Genomic DNA, 15,349 nt, shown 5'->3' on the forward strand with positions numbered 1-15,349 from the left:
ATACAATTCCTGTGACATGATGAGAACCAGGAAACCTGGGCAAGTGAATTGAAGTGAAATCCAAACCCAAACAACATATGGGATTAGGATCGACAAGGTGATAATACCACATCGAACTGATGTAAAAACATATGCGCAAACAACAGACACAAGCCACATTGATAAATTTGTCCAAATTTATCAACATACAAGAAACAGGTTAAAGCATAAATTGACATCCAACATACAAGAAACGAAGGTGATTCAAGCGAAGTAAGCTGGCAATAATATTATTCAAGTAGTAGATGGTCTATCCATCACTAGTGTTACATTTACGGACTAGAATGCTCTTTGATTGGCCGAAGGAAGATTTGCAAACAGCTTACACTTCCGTTACGTAGCACTAGACTTGTGACTAAGATTAACTAACTGAAGAAAACTGTGCTGAAAGTTGCAAGGGCCACGAAGCATCGAGTATAAAACCTTTCAGATCAGAGGCCAAAGAACCCGAGCTCGCTGGCTCTCTCCTTCTCAAAGGTCTCAAAGTATTGATATATGATCGTAACAGCAAGCAGGATTCCGGTTCCAGAACCAATTGCGCCCATAAAATCTGCTAGAACAGTCAATGCACCAATGCACATGCCACCAAAAGCTGCTGCAGTTGGGATGTACCTGTTCAGTTCCTTCTGCAAATTTGATTCTCGATGGCCGGGCATTACCATTTGTTGTTCCTGTGTAAAACCAAGGTCAGGAACCAAGTTAGAACTCCAGAGACATGACATTAGACTTCAAAATTTTATACCACTTCCAATTCTGAATTCTCATCTATGTACAGTTGCTTAGATGGCTATAATGGCAGTAGCATCCATTTGTTGCTTAGATGTTGAGTGATTAGAGATCAAGTTTCACCAATGAGTTTGAGTAATGGTATTCTAGAGACAGCTGCTCAAGTAATTAAAGCTCTACATAGAACAGGAGCAAAAACCAAAGAAACCTGATGTAGCTATCTTTTGGCAGTGAGAAAGGACAAAAATCAAAAGCATGGTCTGGTTGGTTCATATCCCCAAGTTAAATAGAAAAACGAAAGTCAATTTGGAAAAAGTGGCAAGTTCCAAAACATAAAAGGACGATGAGAGTGATTGGATGAGCTTTTAGGCAGCAACAAAATTGAGTTTTATGGAGTATTGTTATCTAATGGATGACACTGCTACACAAAGCATCATGTTCAGAGAATTGTACTTGTTCAAGGGATAATGTTGGAAGAAGTTTATTGAGTATCAAGTGCAATTAATGACGAATATAGAAGCCCAAGTTAAGACAAGCATGATATTTGACAGATTGCACCAAAACTGAGCAACCACATGCAAGGGAATCAATAAATTGGCTACCCATCTCCATATCTGTTTAAAACAACAAAAGAAAGTGTACAATCCTGGACTGTCCAGAGCAGACCCTGAAACAGTTTAGCTGCGGATCAGAAAATCAAACTAGATTGGACAAATTGATCCCTGATTGGAAGAAGCAACAGTGTGTTAGGACACAACTCCACATGGAAATGGACCTGGCCACAACGTCAATGACAATGAGACATGACAATGAGCAGGCAACAGCAGTACTAAGGATAGCCCATATTGAGGTCTCTTCAGTCTAAATTCTGGTCCAACCATCCATGTCACGTTACCATGACTCCTTCTATGACCCGTCCATCGATATTTTAAGAAGTTATCACAGAACCTTTTGCAAGGTATATACCTATTATGAGCTCTACTATATATTTGTGTATTTAATTCATTGAAACTTGACGCTTGCCGAGATCATTCTGTCAATCCTCGTTACTTTTTTAACAGCAGTTGTGAACAATAATTCTTTGATGCAGTTTTAGGCTATTTAAATATTGATTTGATACCAGTTAACCCAACGAACTGGTATGAAATCACAAAACCAGATGATAAATCTACTTCGTGCAGTGTGTTACCACTGAGTAAAATAATAAAACCCATAATAGAAGTAGTGTACAGTGTGTTACCAATGTGTAAAACAATAAAAAAACCATACTAGAAGTATTAATACAGGCCTCGAGCCATATGTTTTGATACTAGTACTTAGACAAACTGAAAAATACTGGTTGGTACGTAGTGGTCCAATTAGCATTTATGTACTTGGTTTCAGGTTCTTCAGCAGCTAGCTCATAAAGGATGTCAGGCAGTAAATGAATGTAATCGAAACATGAAGTTGTAATTCTACCTTAAGCTGTTTGGCCACATCCCTTGCAGATGATCCAGAGACTTCTATCCAAGTTTTGGAGAAAAGTGCACAAGCTGAGAGCATGAAAACTATATAGAAAAGTGCATGGAATGGATTTGCTGCCATATCCGCCAAGCTGCATGATGCGATATGATTCAAAAATAAAGATCAAAAACATATTGCACAATATCAGATTGTGAGGAGGGGGGGGGAGGGGAGAGAGAGAGAGAGAGAGATTTAACCACCTTGATGGTGCTGTAATATAGTAAGCTATACCCCCTACAGGGATGGATTGACCAGAATACTCGGATTCCTTCCATTTACCCAGAAGATTTACAAGGAAATTTCCACTGTACCTCCTGTACAACAACTTTAGTTGACATCGAACAGGTTAGATTGAATAATGAGATATCCTACAGCTATATTATGAGAAGGTATACCTGGGAGATGAAGTACAGGTTGGAGACAAGAGCTGACTGCAAAATTATGGGCATATTAGAGGTGTAAAACAACTTGATAGGGTAAGAGCCTTGCTGTCCACGGGCATTCTTTGACCTCACAGGCAACACAACACGAAACCCTTGGAAATATATAACTATGAGAAAGACCAGAACTGTAGCAAGCAAGTTGGTCACATTTGGAAGATTTTGTCGGTAGAAAGCCTCACGAAGAGCACGAACTTTATCTGTACGAGTTATCAGTAGGTGGAATAAGGCGATCACAGCACCTTCAAATTCGGCACCACGCCCACTGTTGATGGTTGTTGGGCTAAATGCCTTCCAAATGATATTTTCACTGCAGAATGAGAAAATAAATAACAGGACCAGTAAATGAAGGTAACAAGGGAAAAGGTTCATGAACTTACCAGATATTGGTAGCAATGAACAAAGAAATACCAGATCCTAGACCATATCCTTTCTGGAGAAGTTCATCCAAACAGATGACAATGATGCCTGCGAAGAAAAGCTGAAGTATAATAAGAATAGCATTCCCAGTTCCTAGTTGACTGACACTGCCATACATCCCAGATAGAACATATGCAACTGCCTCTCCAATAGCAATTAGAATGCCGAGTAATTTTTGTGCACCATTTCTGGAAAAGAAAACAAAATTCATTATGGCAAGCATTTTTCTATGCACCACTTGGCTATCTTCAACTGCATTAATAATAATCTTGGAAAAGAACAGGATTTCTTACTTATAAAAGCAGCTGTAACCAATGCATCCTCTTATAGGATAGTCTAACACAGAAAGTTATGTCAAATTTGGTGATTACACATTCAATATTTATTATGCAATGTTGAAGCAAAGTACTTGAGTGTTCATCTAAAAGTAACACAACACAATCTACAAGGTTTCACCACTATTCTATGCAAATCCAAGTTGCAAAAGTTTCTAATAAGAGAAAATATTTACATAAGGAACACTTACAAAAGAGCACGATCCTCTCGTACACTGTTGTCGACTTCAATGATCTTGGAACCAACCAGAAGCTGCATCACCAATCCTGAAGTCACAATTGGAGTAATTCCAAGCTCCATAACAGTTCCACGATTTGATGCGAGAATAACACGCATCCAGTAAAAGGGATCCGCTCCCGTGGTTGAGTGTATGCCATAAAGTGGAAGTTGGCTGCAGACCAGAAATATAAAGAGCGAGATAACAGTGTAGATAACCTTTTCCCTGAATGGAATCTTACGATCAGCACTCTGAACTTCAGGCAAGAAAGCCAAAAATGGTCTAACTAGATGAAGCACTCTGAATCCTCCTGCCATTCTCCTGCAGCCTGACAACAGCAACTGATTACTGCATATCAGAATAAACAAAAGTGCAACACACAACACCCAAGACAACCATATTTCTTTTTTGCAATACAAAACCACTAATCAGAATATGGAGATAGAACATTGGTGGCACAAAATAGGAGAAAAGAATAAAATATGATTAAATAAGAAAGGACAGGATTCACCTCAGCAGATAAATAACTAAATCAAATTACAAGTGAGAAAAACATTCACAATTGCCTACTGTATCAGATATTTTGCCATCTGCAACTATGCTGTCTGTTCTCTTTCGGTACAAATGAGACAAACGACCAGAACATCTAGAAAATTGCTTCACTGACACCAACTTCTCTGCACCACCATTTGGCTAAGGTGTAGCAAACGGAATTCACGGATATATGTTTCAGTTCAAACACCATGCCCACTAACCAGTTTGTCCATGTTGTAACCAGCCTCTATTGTTTACTAGTAGTAGTCTGCATATGTTGGATTCATCCATGAAACACAGCATTCATTTATGAGCACAGATCTGTCTGCATATATACAATCCTTGGCGCATATATAGAAGTGCATCGGGAAGGGTTAATATGAGTAAAGAAAAAACATAAAACATGCAAGATTCAGCAAGTGCCAGGAAAAATAGTTCTCCGAGCAAACTCGAGATGATCTCAGTCCACCAACCTATGAATCAAAGCCAACCAACACGAACATGCCAATGATTGTACACTTTCAGCAGGACTCAGCTGAAATTAGCTGACGTTCAGCTGGATCAATCAATCCAGCAGCCGACTTAACAGATCGACAATCCAATTCCGCAAAAATTAGCTAGGGTTGATCAGATCAGCCGAAACCTAACCAGAACGAGACTCATGACCATGTAGCGTGAACAGGCCTTGCGATTCTCGTCCCCTGATAAGGATGGAGAAATACATCTCCCCATCAGCCTATTACTAACTAAACCTTCGCAGCAGCCATCTTATCATACCGGCGACACCATAGATGGCCGTCAACCGACGAGATCGAGGAAGGACGAGAAGAGGGGGGTCGTGATTCCCCGGACATGGTTGCCAGGGTCGTTGCCCTTGAAACCACGTGCCGGATCGCAATTTCCGATTCGAGGGGTTTTTCGTCTCGGATCGCACGAATGCGATCGTCTGGAGCGAGATCGGTGAGAGATTGGTGACTACCTTGAAAATAAAGAGAGGAAAAAAAAGGCTGCCGGCTGCGATGCGCGATCAGGAGAAAGGGAGAGGCGGGGGGCGGGGGGCGGGCTCGTAGCCGCGTTCGGGAGAGGAGATGGAGGCGCCGGAGGAAGACTGGATGGTCGCAGAGGGAAGCTGCAGAATTTTTAGGGTTTGGGCGTTTAAAAGAGAGCAGTTTAATACGGACCGTCCGATGATATGTTGCTCTAATCAAACGGTGACAACATAGCGGCATACGTGGCCAACGGGTTATCTTGAAATAATGGGGTTCATTTTTTATAACAAAAAACATTTTTCTCAAACAATCTGATTCTAATAAATTCCATAAAGTCAAATATACAAAACAATTCGCAGGGTAGCCAAAAATATTATATAATATAAATCAATAACAATTTATCAAAAACGAAGAGATCTAAAATCCACCAACAAAAACATCCAATATGAATTTAATAAGACAATCAATTCCCATGGATCGAGGGATTCATAGCCTCAATCGACGTCCTGTGCGTCGGTTGCTTCTCTTCTTTGATGGATTTGATGTGCCCAAGCCACACCGAAGAAACACAAATCAATAAACAAAAACAGGATCAATGAACAGCAGATGAATCTAAAGCCTAACTAAACAACTCTGCACAGACTGAGAAGTCAGATAATATGGTTTCTTGCAGGTTGGGCTACCTAATCTGTGTGGAATTTTGATATATTATCAGTACACTCGCTAATAAGCTGATCATTTCCACTGGAATCACATAAATTAGCTTAGTAAATCATGGAGAGTTTTTTTCCTTCACACAACAAAATCCTCTTCTTAGACACTGGCAATGGTACCAACCATCAGCACAAAAATAACTGCGACTATACAAGTGTGGGGTGGTTTACACAGGATTGGGGAAGTTGGCTCTTGATTGGTTCCTTCTGTTTAGCCTAGGTTTTGAAGGGTATACACACATTATATATATTTAAGGAAACAAGACAACTTTTAAACTAAATAAATAGATGAAAGCAGAGTATCTGTGCGCATGGAAAAAGATCCACAAGTTTTCGAATTTAACATTCCTCAATGACTAATTAATCAGATGCTATAATATGACTCCAGAGACTTTACGATGTCCGTTTAACATATTTGGATAATAAGACTTGTAACTGAGAGTTATGACAGAATCTCACATATAAAAAGTCTCTCCTTTTATTGTGCGTATAAAAACTAGGAAAAAATTTATGTACACAGGGACTTTGATACCAAAAGATGTCATAGAATTGGCAACAAGGATGCTGGCATCATATGAGATTTTCAATTCCACGCAAACAAAGTATGATGATGCACAAGGAGATGATGACAACTTCTAATATCACATCATAATCCTGTAGCCTCTCCATTATCCAGTGAAAGATCCTCTGGCCCTACAACAACATTCAACAAGATTGAGTGATGATTGATGATTTATAAGAATGTCAAAACTAGTCCCAGAGAAACCGGTAGAAGAGAAGTCATTCAAGTTCTTCCATAACAGAGTTTTGCATCCATTATCAGTAAAATATTAAAAGCAACAACAACGATAAAAGTCATTCATCCATATGCATAAGCGTTATCATATAGACTTATATAATGTAATCCAACAATGAAATAAATAAATGGATGTAATATGAAGTATGAACACTTCAATTCTGATGTAGTGGACTACAAATTTAAAAAGTTGAAAAATCTCCATAATCCTTAACATTATCCATTTTAAGTGCTAGTAATATGATACAGTCTCTTAAGAATCTTCTTATATAGAGGAAATCGAGGTTTCTCCTGGCTACTTATTCCATTCACATAATTTATTTGTTTTTTTAATCTCCTGTCCATAAAAAAATATGCTGTTATATCCAATCGGTATAGGTCAGAGTTTTTTCAAGAGCATATGTCTATTGTCTTAGCATTAATGTCACCAGTGTCTCACAAACTGCCTCATAAAATTCTTGATTTCTGTCCGCTAATTTAGTTTCAAATACAGCATGTTGCTCTCAGAAGCATGCTTCATCCTCCTTTCCAAGTTAAGGAGCATGCATCAGACTCCATCCCAATATTACAGAGTTCCACAAACTAGAAAATTGCATTTACCCACTTAAGGAATTTTTAAGAAGTATGTAGGAGGAGTTGACCAAACATGTTTCTGTCCTGCCTTCTTATTCTGCGCTCATGCTACTTTCATAAGGAGCAAATAGGAACATCAATGTCTGTACTATCTGCATAAATGATGAGAATGAACCCCCTAGAATTTAATCTCACAATGCCATCTTAAATGTGAATATCTTATTGTTCAAAGAGAAGAAAAAAGAAACTAGTCATCATTGGTTGAGCATTGATAGTTAAATTATCTACATGTGAGTCCTCGGGGAAGTGTAATGTCAATTGCCAATAATCTGTGGCCATATTGACGTGTCTACTGAACGCACATAGAACAATAGCAAAGTAGAGAAATTCACGTCCGACAAGAATCAATTGTCACAAATAGAATCGTGCGACCAAAAAAATCAAATACAGTGGAATATGATTGGAAGCATTTCCATGACCAAATTTAATAGATAAAAGCAGCAGCCATCAATTCAGGCACAGAAAGGAACCACAATTATATAGGTTCTGATAAACTTTAGGGATATGAACAACAGGTACTTAAGAACTTCATAAAAAGCTGTTCTATTGAAAATTAAGGAAGAGAATCATCATAATGTGAACAAAAAGTACTATGCTATAAACATTATAGTAAAAGATATCCAGACAATATGGAATGACGTAATTCCCAAAAAGACCTAGTTGTTTGCAGAAGAAAAGAATCCAAACCTCAAATAAGTAACTCTGATTAAAAGCAAGGTTCCTGTCAGCATGTTCAATGGAATAACGCAACATGTCCACTATGGCCAACTCAGTGTCAACCTCACTTGTGCCTGCATTAATGGTTTCCATTTAATTGCACAAAATCAAGTGCACACGTTATTTGTGTAGGAACAGTACATATCAGTTTGTGTCACCTGGGATGTCAAAGATTTGTTTAATCGTAGGAATTCCCAACAGCTCGCCCAAACGAGTACGGATAATAGCACGCTCACTAAGTGACAATTCATCTCCATGGGTGACCACAACAGCTGGCTTGTTATCTGCAAAATTATACACTTTAGAACTCTTACAAATTCGTATTGAGGTTACAGGTACAAATAACATCTGAAATCCATACCTTTAAATGACAAGAATGGATAATTGAATGTTTCAAAAAGAATTTCATTGTACTGGTCATCCTTCGCATCCATCGATTTCAAAACAGACAATCCATCAACAACAAATATGACAAAGTTCACTATCCTCCTCTTGCACGGGCTCAATAGGCCTTGTCGTCTCATAGACTTTATGTTCTTCCTCGTTACAAAATCATCTGAATCCCTGTCACAAGGAAGAAAGACATCCTAAAACTAGTATAAGAGCCATCTGCAGGTTTGTCAAAGTCACGGATTACAGAACAAAATGCAGAATCAAGAGGAACAAAACTTGTATTCATGGCGGTTATCATCAATTTCACAGTTCATTTGAGATTTTGGAATCTAAATTGGATCTTCCTAGACAATGAACTTCTTTTGGAGCATTCCTAGAGAATACATCCGAACTACTTCTAAAAAATGACAACTTTATAGTAGGAATTAGAATGACAAGTATAATCGATACAGAAGATGCATTCAAAAACCACAATGTCACCTGATCACCATCTCTCCATGGCTGACACCACGGGTCATCCAACGTTGGAGCAATCGAAAGTTGTGCGGTAGGTTTGTGGATAAACTACGAGTATCATAAACGCAAAGCGACTTTGATTTCCTCGGAATCATGTATTCCTGCAGGAAGCAGGTCCCTCCAGTCGCTGACAAATTATCTGCAAGCATACAAGAATTCCAATCGTGAGTAAACTACCGATGAGCTTGTACACTTTGCATCGTGAATCATATGGAGACAATGGAGAAATTGGGAAAAGAAGGGTGCTCACGGGACACCTGTGCCCTGTCGGGCGCCGAAAAATCATCGTCAAAGACCCTTGTAATCCTATTGACGAGGGTACTCTTTCCGGAGCCCCTCGGCCCAACCAGGAGAAGGGTTATGGCGTCGGGGACTTCGTAGTCGCCGGCCGTCGTGCCGCCGACCTCTTCGATCCAGTCTCCGGGCTTATGCCTAACGGAGATCAAAACCAACCAACCAATTAGTGCACATAATTCACCGAGTACGAGAGAAAAAAGGCAAACAAACATGCCTCAAGATAAGATCTTTGGCGTCTCGGAGGACACCGGCGCGCTCGTCGGAGTTGCGATAAGACCGCAGGACGTCGAAGTAAGCCTTGCACCATCGCCGATTGTCCCCGGCGGCGGATTCCTCTTCCGAGGTGTCGGTGATGGATTCCGTGATCCCGGAGGAGACGGAGAGTGGTGAATCGTCCGGATGGTAGTCAGAGATCGAGGACGAGGTGGAGGAAGTCTCGCCCTCGTCTGCCAGTTCTGCGGCAAGATCGAGATCAAGAAAAAACACGAATCGATCACGGAGGGTATGGTGAAGGACAAAGAAGTGAGATAGAAGTATACCAGGAGGAAGATGATCGGAGGGACGACTTCCGCCGCCCATGACTGCGACCGAGTTCTCGTCGGCTTGACCCAGAGCGAACGCCGGGTAAGAGACGCCACCTCTTATAAAGGTACGGATGCTAAAAACTATATCCGTTAAGCTATTGAATTAGAAAAGAATCATTCAACCATGTGAATACAACGAATTGGATCGTACGTGGATTCGACTGTTAATTCAATTGGAAGAAGAATCACCTATACGTGCCAACAATTTCTCCCAAAACGTTTCTCTCATCCTATGTGGCTATCTTGCATAAGGCCTATATGTCAGATCCGTGGGGCCCATGTGACAGGATCCGTCAGAGGACAAATATGATGAGAAAGCTCTTGATATAACACAGCGTATATACATGAGCAGTTAAAATCAATAAATAACATAAATATTTTTTGTATCTTGATAGTGAAGGTTGATTTAGTTTGATTTTAGATATCAAATCGGTCAAACAGTTAGAGATAAGTATATACTAAACAAATCTTTTCTTACATTTAATGCATATATATATATATATATATATATATATATATATATATATATATAAGTGTTTCGATCTTTTCTATTACAAGTGTTCCGATCCTTCCTATTGCAAGCTTTCTAATCTTTTTTATTGCAAGTGTCCTGATCTTTTTTTACTATAATTTTATCTCTACATTTACTTTGAATATGATGAACTTTAAATTGTTCTAGCCTTGCATTTGATATATCTCATGTTTAGACGTAACGATTCGAATCTGTGTAACTTCTGAGATTCTAACCTTTTGATACCGAGCTGCCTATAAATCTTTGTTGAAAAGTCTGATTTGTTCAAAATTGATTTCATTGGAAACTAGACTCGTAGTTCTTTCTTTTGATATATGGATTGAAAGATTTGGAGTCCAAACACCTGCCTAGTTATCTGTTGAATCTGACCTTATGAATTCTACCAAACAGAGATTTTGTTCTCCGACCCTTGTTTACCAAATTATTTGTAACTCTCTGTTGGATAGTTCAATTCATATGAAGCTTACTTTATCTGAAAGTAGATTGAAATATCCTTCCAATGATATATTTCTGAGTAAATTAGAGCACGATTGATAGTTTGAATCATTTATTCAATGTGCCTCTTGAATTCTGCCAAAAATCGAGCTTTGGTCGATTTCGCATATTCTGGTTTCATTTCTTTGGAAATTGATATCCTTTAGCTTTCTTATTCAATTGAGCTTTATATTATTACTTTGAATTTTTGTATGCTCTTGTCCTTAAAATTATTTGTATTCTTGAAAACTATTGTGTAACATTTATGCTATATCGTATTGACTTATATAGGCATATGTATATCCCATTGTTCCTCATTTACTTTCAATATATGCCTATTCCAGTTTCATTCCTTTATACATTGAATTCATCTAACATTCTTATTTGAATTGAGTTATATGTGATTGCTTGGAATCCTTGAATGCTCTTGCTTTCATTTCCTTTTAAATCTAAATACAATTGTGAAAGATTATTACTTACTTCGTATTGACTCGTAAAGGCACATGTACGTTTGTTATTCCACGTGTGCTTCCGATATATGCTATTTATTATTTATACTGCCCTTTTGTACTCTGGTGTTTGTGGGATATGTGAACCTTTACCAAAAATAGTAAAGGGAGTTATGCATATAGCCTTCGATGCTCTACCAGTCCCCTCTGACTTCACCTAGCCGTGGGTGGATGGAGCTCTTAGACGTGGGAGACTTCTGTTTGGTGGTCATTCAGAAATAGATGAATCACATTCTGTCTGTGGTCCCACTACACCTTCTATATGTTTAATATGATATCCAGAGCTTTGGTTATGTTTTTCTATACATGCTTTGGGTAAGAATGATATGAATGCAATGTTAAATTCGATGTTTGAGCTTCTGTTTCATATTTGTCCTTTGATATACTCCGAAATGGTTCATATGTCATTGATATGCTTTGAAATGTTTCACATATCATTGATATGTTCCGAAATATTTCATTTGTTATTGATATGCTCCGAAACATTTCATACCCCATTGATATGCTCCGAAATGTTTCATCTATTATTGTTATGCTTCGAAATGTTCTATATCATTGATATGCTCCGGAACATTTTATACGCCATTGATATGCTCCGAAATACTTCATCTGCCACTGTCTCGAATTATTATTCACAATATCCTTTTGTACTCTGGTGTTTGTGGGATTATTTGGATCTTTGCCAGAAATGGTAAAGGGTATGTGCTTAGAGTTTGCGATGCTCTAGATTATGTTTGGTGGTCATTCAGAAATGGATGGACCATATTATGTTTGGAATCTCACTTCACCCTCTATCTGTTTCATCTGTTATTGTTACGCTTCGAAATGTTCCATATGTCATTGATATGCTCTGGAATATTTCATATGCTAATGATATGCTCTAATTACTTTATGCTCCATTTGCTATGAATCGATATGTTCTGAAATGTCCTATTAACCATTGATATGCTCCGGTACATCTCGTACGCTATTGATATGCTCCAATTACTCTATGCTCCATTTGCTATGAACTGATATGTTCTGAAATGTCCTATTTGCAATTGATATACTCTGGAACATCTCGTACGCTGTTGATATACTCCAATTACTCTATGCTCCATTTGTTATGAACCAAATATGTTATGAATGAAATGACATTTGCGATTCTGTATCTAATGAGATGATATCCTTGAATCTCTTGGATTCTGTCTTGCATTGTGATATCTTGTTTGTTTGAAACTATCCTTTCTCGTACTAGATATGCTTTGTCACTTGTTGAGTTGTTTTTAGCTCACTCTGTTATTATATAAATCTTTCAGGTCAGTTTGTCACTCTTTGAGATGTTTGAATTGGGCTGAGGCAATGGAGAGCTATTCAGAATTATGGCAAGTCTTGTTGGTTATTATGTTATTGTTGTATAAGCATATTTTTATCTAATGAAATATTATCGATAAATTGAAATAGATATACCTTATAAAAGTGTTAGACGATCTCTCTTATTTGAAATTATATATATATATATATATAGTTCTCCATCCAACTCAACAAGCTAAATTATGTGATGCAACCAAATCAAATGGTGGATCAATAAGAAAACTATCTTTCAAGGATGCAAAATTCCAATGATAAGTATAGTTTCTTCCTCCATCTGCACCAGCCATGGCAGCAGTTTGAGATGGAAGAGTGCACGAGTTTGGAACTTTTCGATACAGAATCCTAACCATCTTTTGCCAGAAACACCACCATGTTTCTCTTCTTCTCTTCCCTTTGTGGCCTTTGGATTCAAGTTTCAGCCATTGGAATGAAACATGAACTGTAGCCTTTTATTCTAAGAAAGGAGAGAAAGAAAGAAGAGGCAAACAAAAAAGAAAAAACATCATTACATTGTATCTGTACTTCCAAACTCTCACAAGACTGAGTAGTTGTGCAACAAGAGAACTCAAATCTTGAACTCAAATGTAAATAATATCATCTTGCTCATCAGAATCATGGCCATCACACTCTCCAGTCCTTTTCGAGGAGCTGCTTTGCTTAACTCTGTGAAATGAAAACACAAGTCACCAATTTGTGATTCAGTGGAAGTCTTTAAAATCATCTTATGTGATCTTCTAGTAAACATCAATCTATTTGCGCCCCAAAATTCTTGGATCAGTGAAAATAAGTGAGGAGAGTTAGAAGACCAGGAAAGGAAGGGAATGAGGTGTTCATTCTCCATGAGCACTAATTCAATCTCAATTGAATAATTTAATTATTCTTAGTCAAACAGTGAAAGAAATTTCAAAAAGAAAAATAAAGCTCTCTACAAAAGTGTGTGACATTAAATTATAAATATAACATCAAAAAGATAATATTTACCTCAAGAAAATAAGAAGAAACAATTCTATTTATAGAACACCATGTAGCTCTATAAAGCATCGAGCATTCTTAACATTATTCTCGATGAACATATTTAATCTCACATCGGTTTGGATTAAAGTAACCAATATTTAACAAAGAACTGAGGATAATTTCCTTTTCATAGATATCTTTTAAGGTCTATTTCAAATGAACAAAATTATAGAACAGATAATTCATCATAGTTTGAAAAGGCTTGCACCGATGATGATCAATCAGTCTGACATGCAATATTATTTATGTTCATCGACAGCTAAATTGAAAATTAGTGTGGGCTATCATAGATGTTGAATGTTATTGTGTTGTACCATTCGTAGGGGATGGAGCCGCTAATGTTGCTAGAGCTTGAGGCGACAATGCGGTTTTAACATCATCATCTGCACACAGAAAACGAAAAAGTAAATAGCAAGTTGGTGCTGCATGTCATGAATAAGATGTAATAGTAATCCTATATTATGTATACAGATATAGCTAATATTCATCACCAATCGAGGCTTAATACATGAGTCCAAACAGTCAGATATCGTCGAAATGAGCTGATAGAATTTGTCATGTTGGTAGCAAATCATAGCAAGAACATTCTCCTAATATTTTCCTTAACAGCATGCAACTATGACCGAAACGAGATAAATATGGTACAATACAAATATATTATCTTTTTATTGCATTTGATACTATTCACCAAAATCAAACATTTATCGATCAATATTAAAGAGGCCTCACTCGATATGGCCTCCTTCTTGGAAAGAGTTTTTTTTGTTTTTTTGGATTTTAGAATTTTGAAAACAATTATTCTCGAGAAAACTAGTCTCATCGGATCAATTTGTTGAGGCTAAAAGAGTGAAATAGCAAATCTCAGAGAGAGAGAGAGAGAGAGAGAGAGAGAGAGAGAGAGAGAGAGAGAGAGAGAGAGAGCTAATTCGTATAAATTATATGGAAATTGACGATTCATTTGATGCGTAAGAGAAATTTCATGAAAAAGCTTCATTTCAGCCATTGTATTCTCAAATGAGGTTATGATTCAATGGAGATGAGTGAGAGAGAGAGAGAGAGAGAGAGAGAGAGAGAGAGAGAGAGATGGATCACCGTCAATGTACTTGCTGCAGTAGTTCGCGGCAACGCTGATGCCGCATCTGATGGTGAGGTCGAATATCTGCTCTTGCGTGACGTTGAAGCTGTGCAGGAGTTCCTCGTTGAAGAAGAGGGAACACATACAGATGGAGTTGTGCTCGAACAAGTACGCCATGGGCGAACAGCACGCAGAGGAGGCGACCGGTTGTTGTAAATTCTCCTGGCATGCTATCAGGTTCTCCAGGCAGGGGAGGATGATGGTCACGTCCCCATCGACGATCCCATCCTCACCGCAGACCGCGGCAGGGGCGCACCACCAGAGGATGATAGCACCCAAGGCGATGAGATTTCGGGCGGCCATGGCGCAGTATCGCAAGGAGGACGAGGGCGGGCGGCCATTTGATGGGCGAGTGTGCGTGGGGAGGATAGAGGAGTCGATGAAGGATTCCTATTCTGGGACGTCGAGCTCAGGCTGGTCGTCTTCTTCGCCGTCTATTGCGGATTTGGGGGTGCTGCAGATGTTCCCTTGGTCGTTGC

The 15,349-nt window shown here is 38.5% G+C and overlaps 3 protein-coding genes across 4 annotated transcripts; all 3 read right to left on the minus strand.

The window, feature by feature from the left end:
* Positions 1-242: 242 nt before the first annotated feature.
* On the minus strand, positions 243-5,459 carry LOC135678582 (uncharacterized). The gene is made up of 7 exons (XM_065191539.1): positions 5,195-5,459; positions 3,655-4,009; positions 3,089-3,316; positions 2,664-3,018; positions 2,469-2,593; positions 2,224-2,359; positions 243-710 (listed from the first exon to the last, which is right to left on the minus strand). The coding sequence occupies exons 1-7, from the start codon at positions 5,442-5,444 to the stop codon at positions 471-473; spliced, it is 1,689 nt and encodes a 562-aa protein (XP_065047611.1). The 5' UTR covers positions 5,445-5,459; the 3' UTR covers positions 243-470.
* An 859-nt stretch (positions 5,460-6,318) lies between these two features.
* Positions 6,319-9,964, minus strand: LOC135678583 (uncharacterized). 2 transcript variants are annotated; one of them, XM_065191541.1, is made up of 8 exons: positions 9,809-9,964; positions 9,484-9,724; positions 9,223-9,404; positions 8,937-9,111; positions 8,425-8,627; positions 8,222-8,347; positions 8,034-8,137; positions 6,319-6,610 (listed from the first exon to the last, which is right to left on the minus strand). In XM_065191541.1, the coding sequence occupies exons 1-8, from the start codon at positions 9,846-9,848 to the stop codon at positions 6,488-6,490; spliced, it is 1,194 nt and encodes a 397-aa protein (XP_065047613.1). In that variant the 5' UTR covers positions 9,849-9,964; the 3' UTR covers positions 6,319-6,487. The 2 variants fall into 2 exon arrangements, with proteins under 2 accessions (XP_065047613.1, XP_065047614.1); XM_065191542.1 differs by having other exon boundaries at positions 9,484-9,715; positions 9,809-9,932.
* Positions 9,965-12,957: 2,993 nt separating this feature from the next.
* Positions 12,958-15,322, minus strand: LOC103991801 (non-specific lipid transfer protein GPI-anchored 9). Its single transcript, XM_009411345.3, has 3 exons — positions 14,828-15,322; positions 14,050-14,118; positions 12,958-13,384 (listed from the first exon to the last, which is right to left on the minus strand). Exons 1-3 carry the CDS (start codon positions 15,171-15,173, stop codon positions 13,287-13,289), a joined length of 513 nt encoding a protein of 170 aa, XP_009409620.2. The 5' UTR covers positions 15,174-15,322; the 3' UTR covers positions 12,958-13,286.
* Positions 15,323-15,349: the final 27 nt, after the last annotated feature.

The sequence above is a fragment of the Musa acuminata genome, chromosome BXJ1-7 (genome assembly GCF_036884655.1).
Source record: "Musa acuminata AAA Group cultivar baxijiao chromosome BXJ1-7, Cavendish_Baxijiao_AAA, whole genome shotgun sequence".
Classification (NCBI taxonomy): domain Eukaryota; kingdom Viridiplantae; phylum Streptophyta; class Magnoliopsida; order Zingiberales; family Musaceae; genus Musa; species Musa acuminata.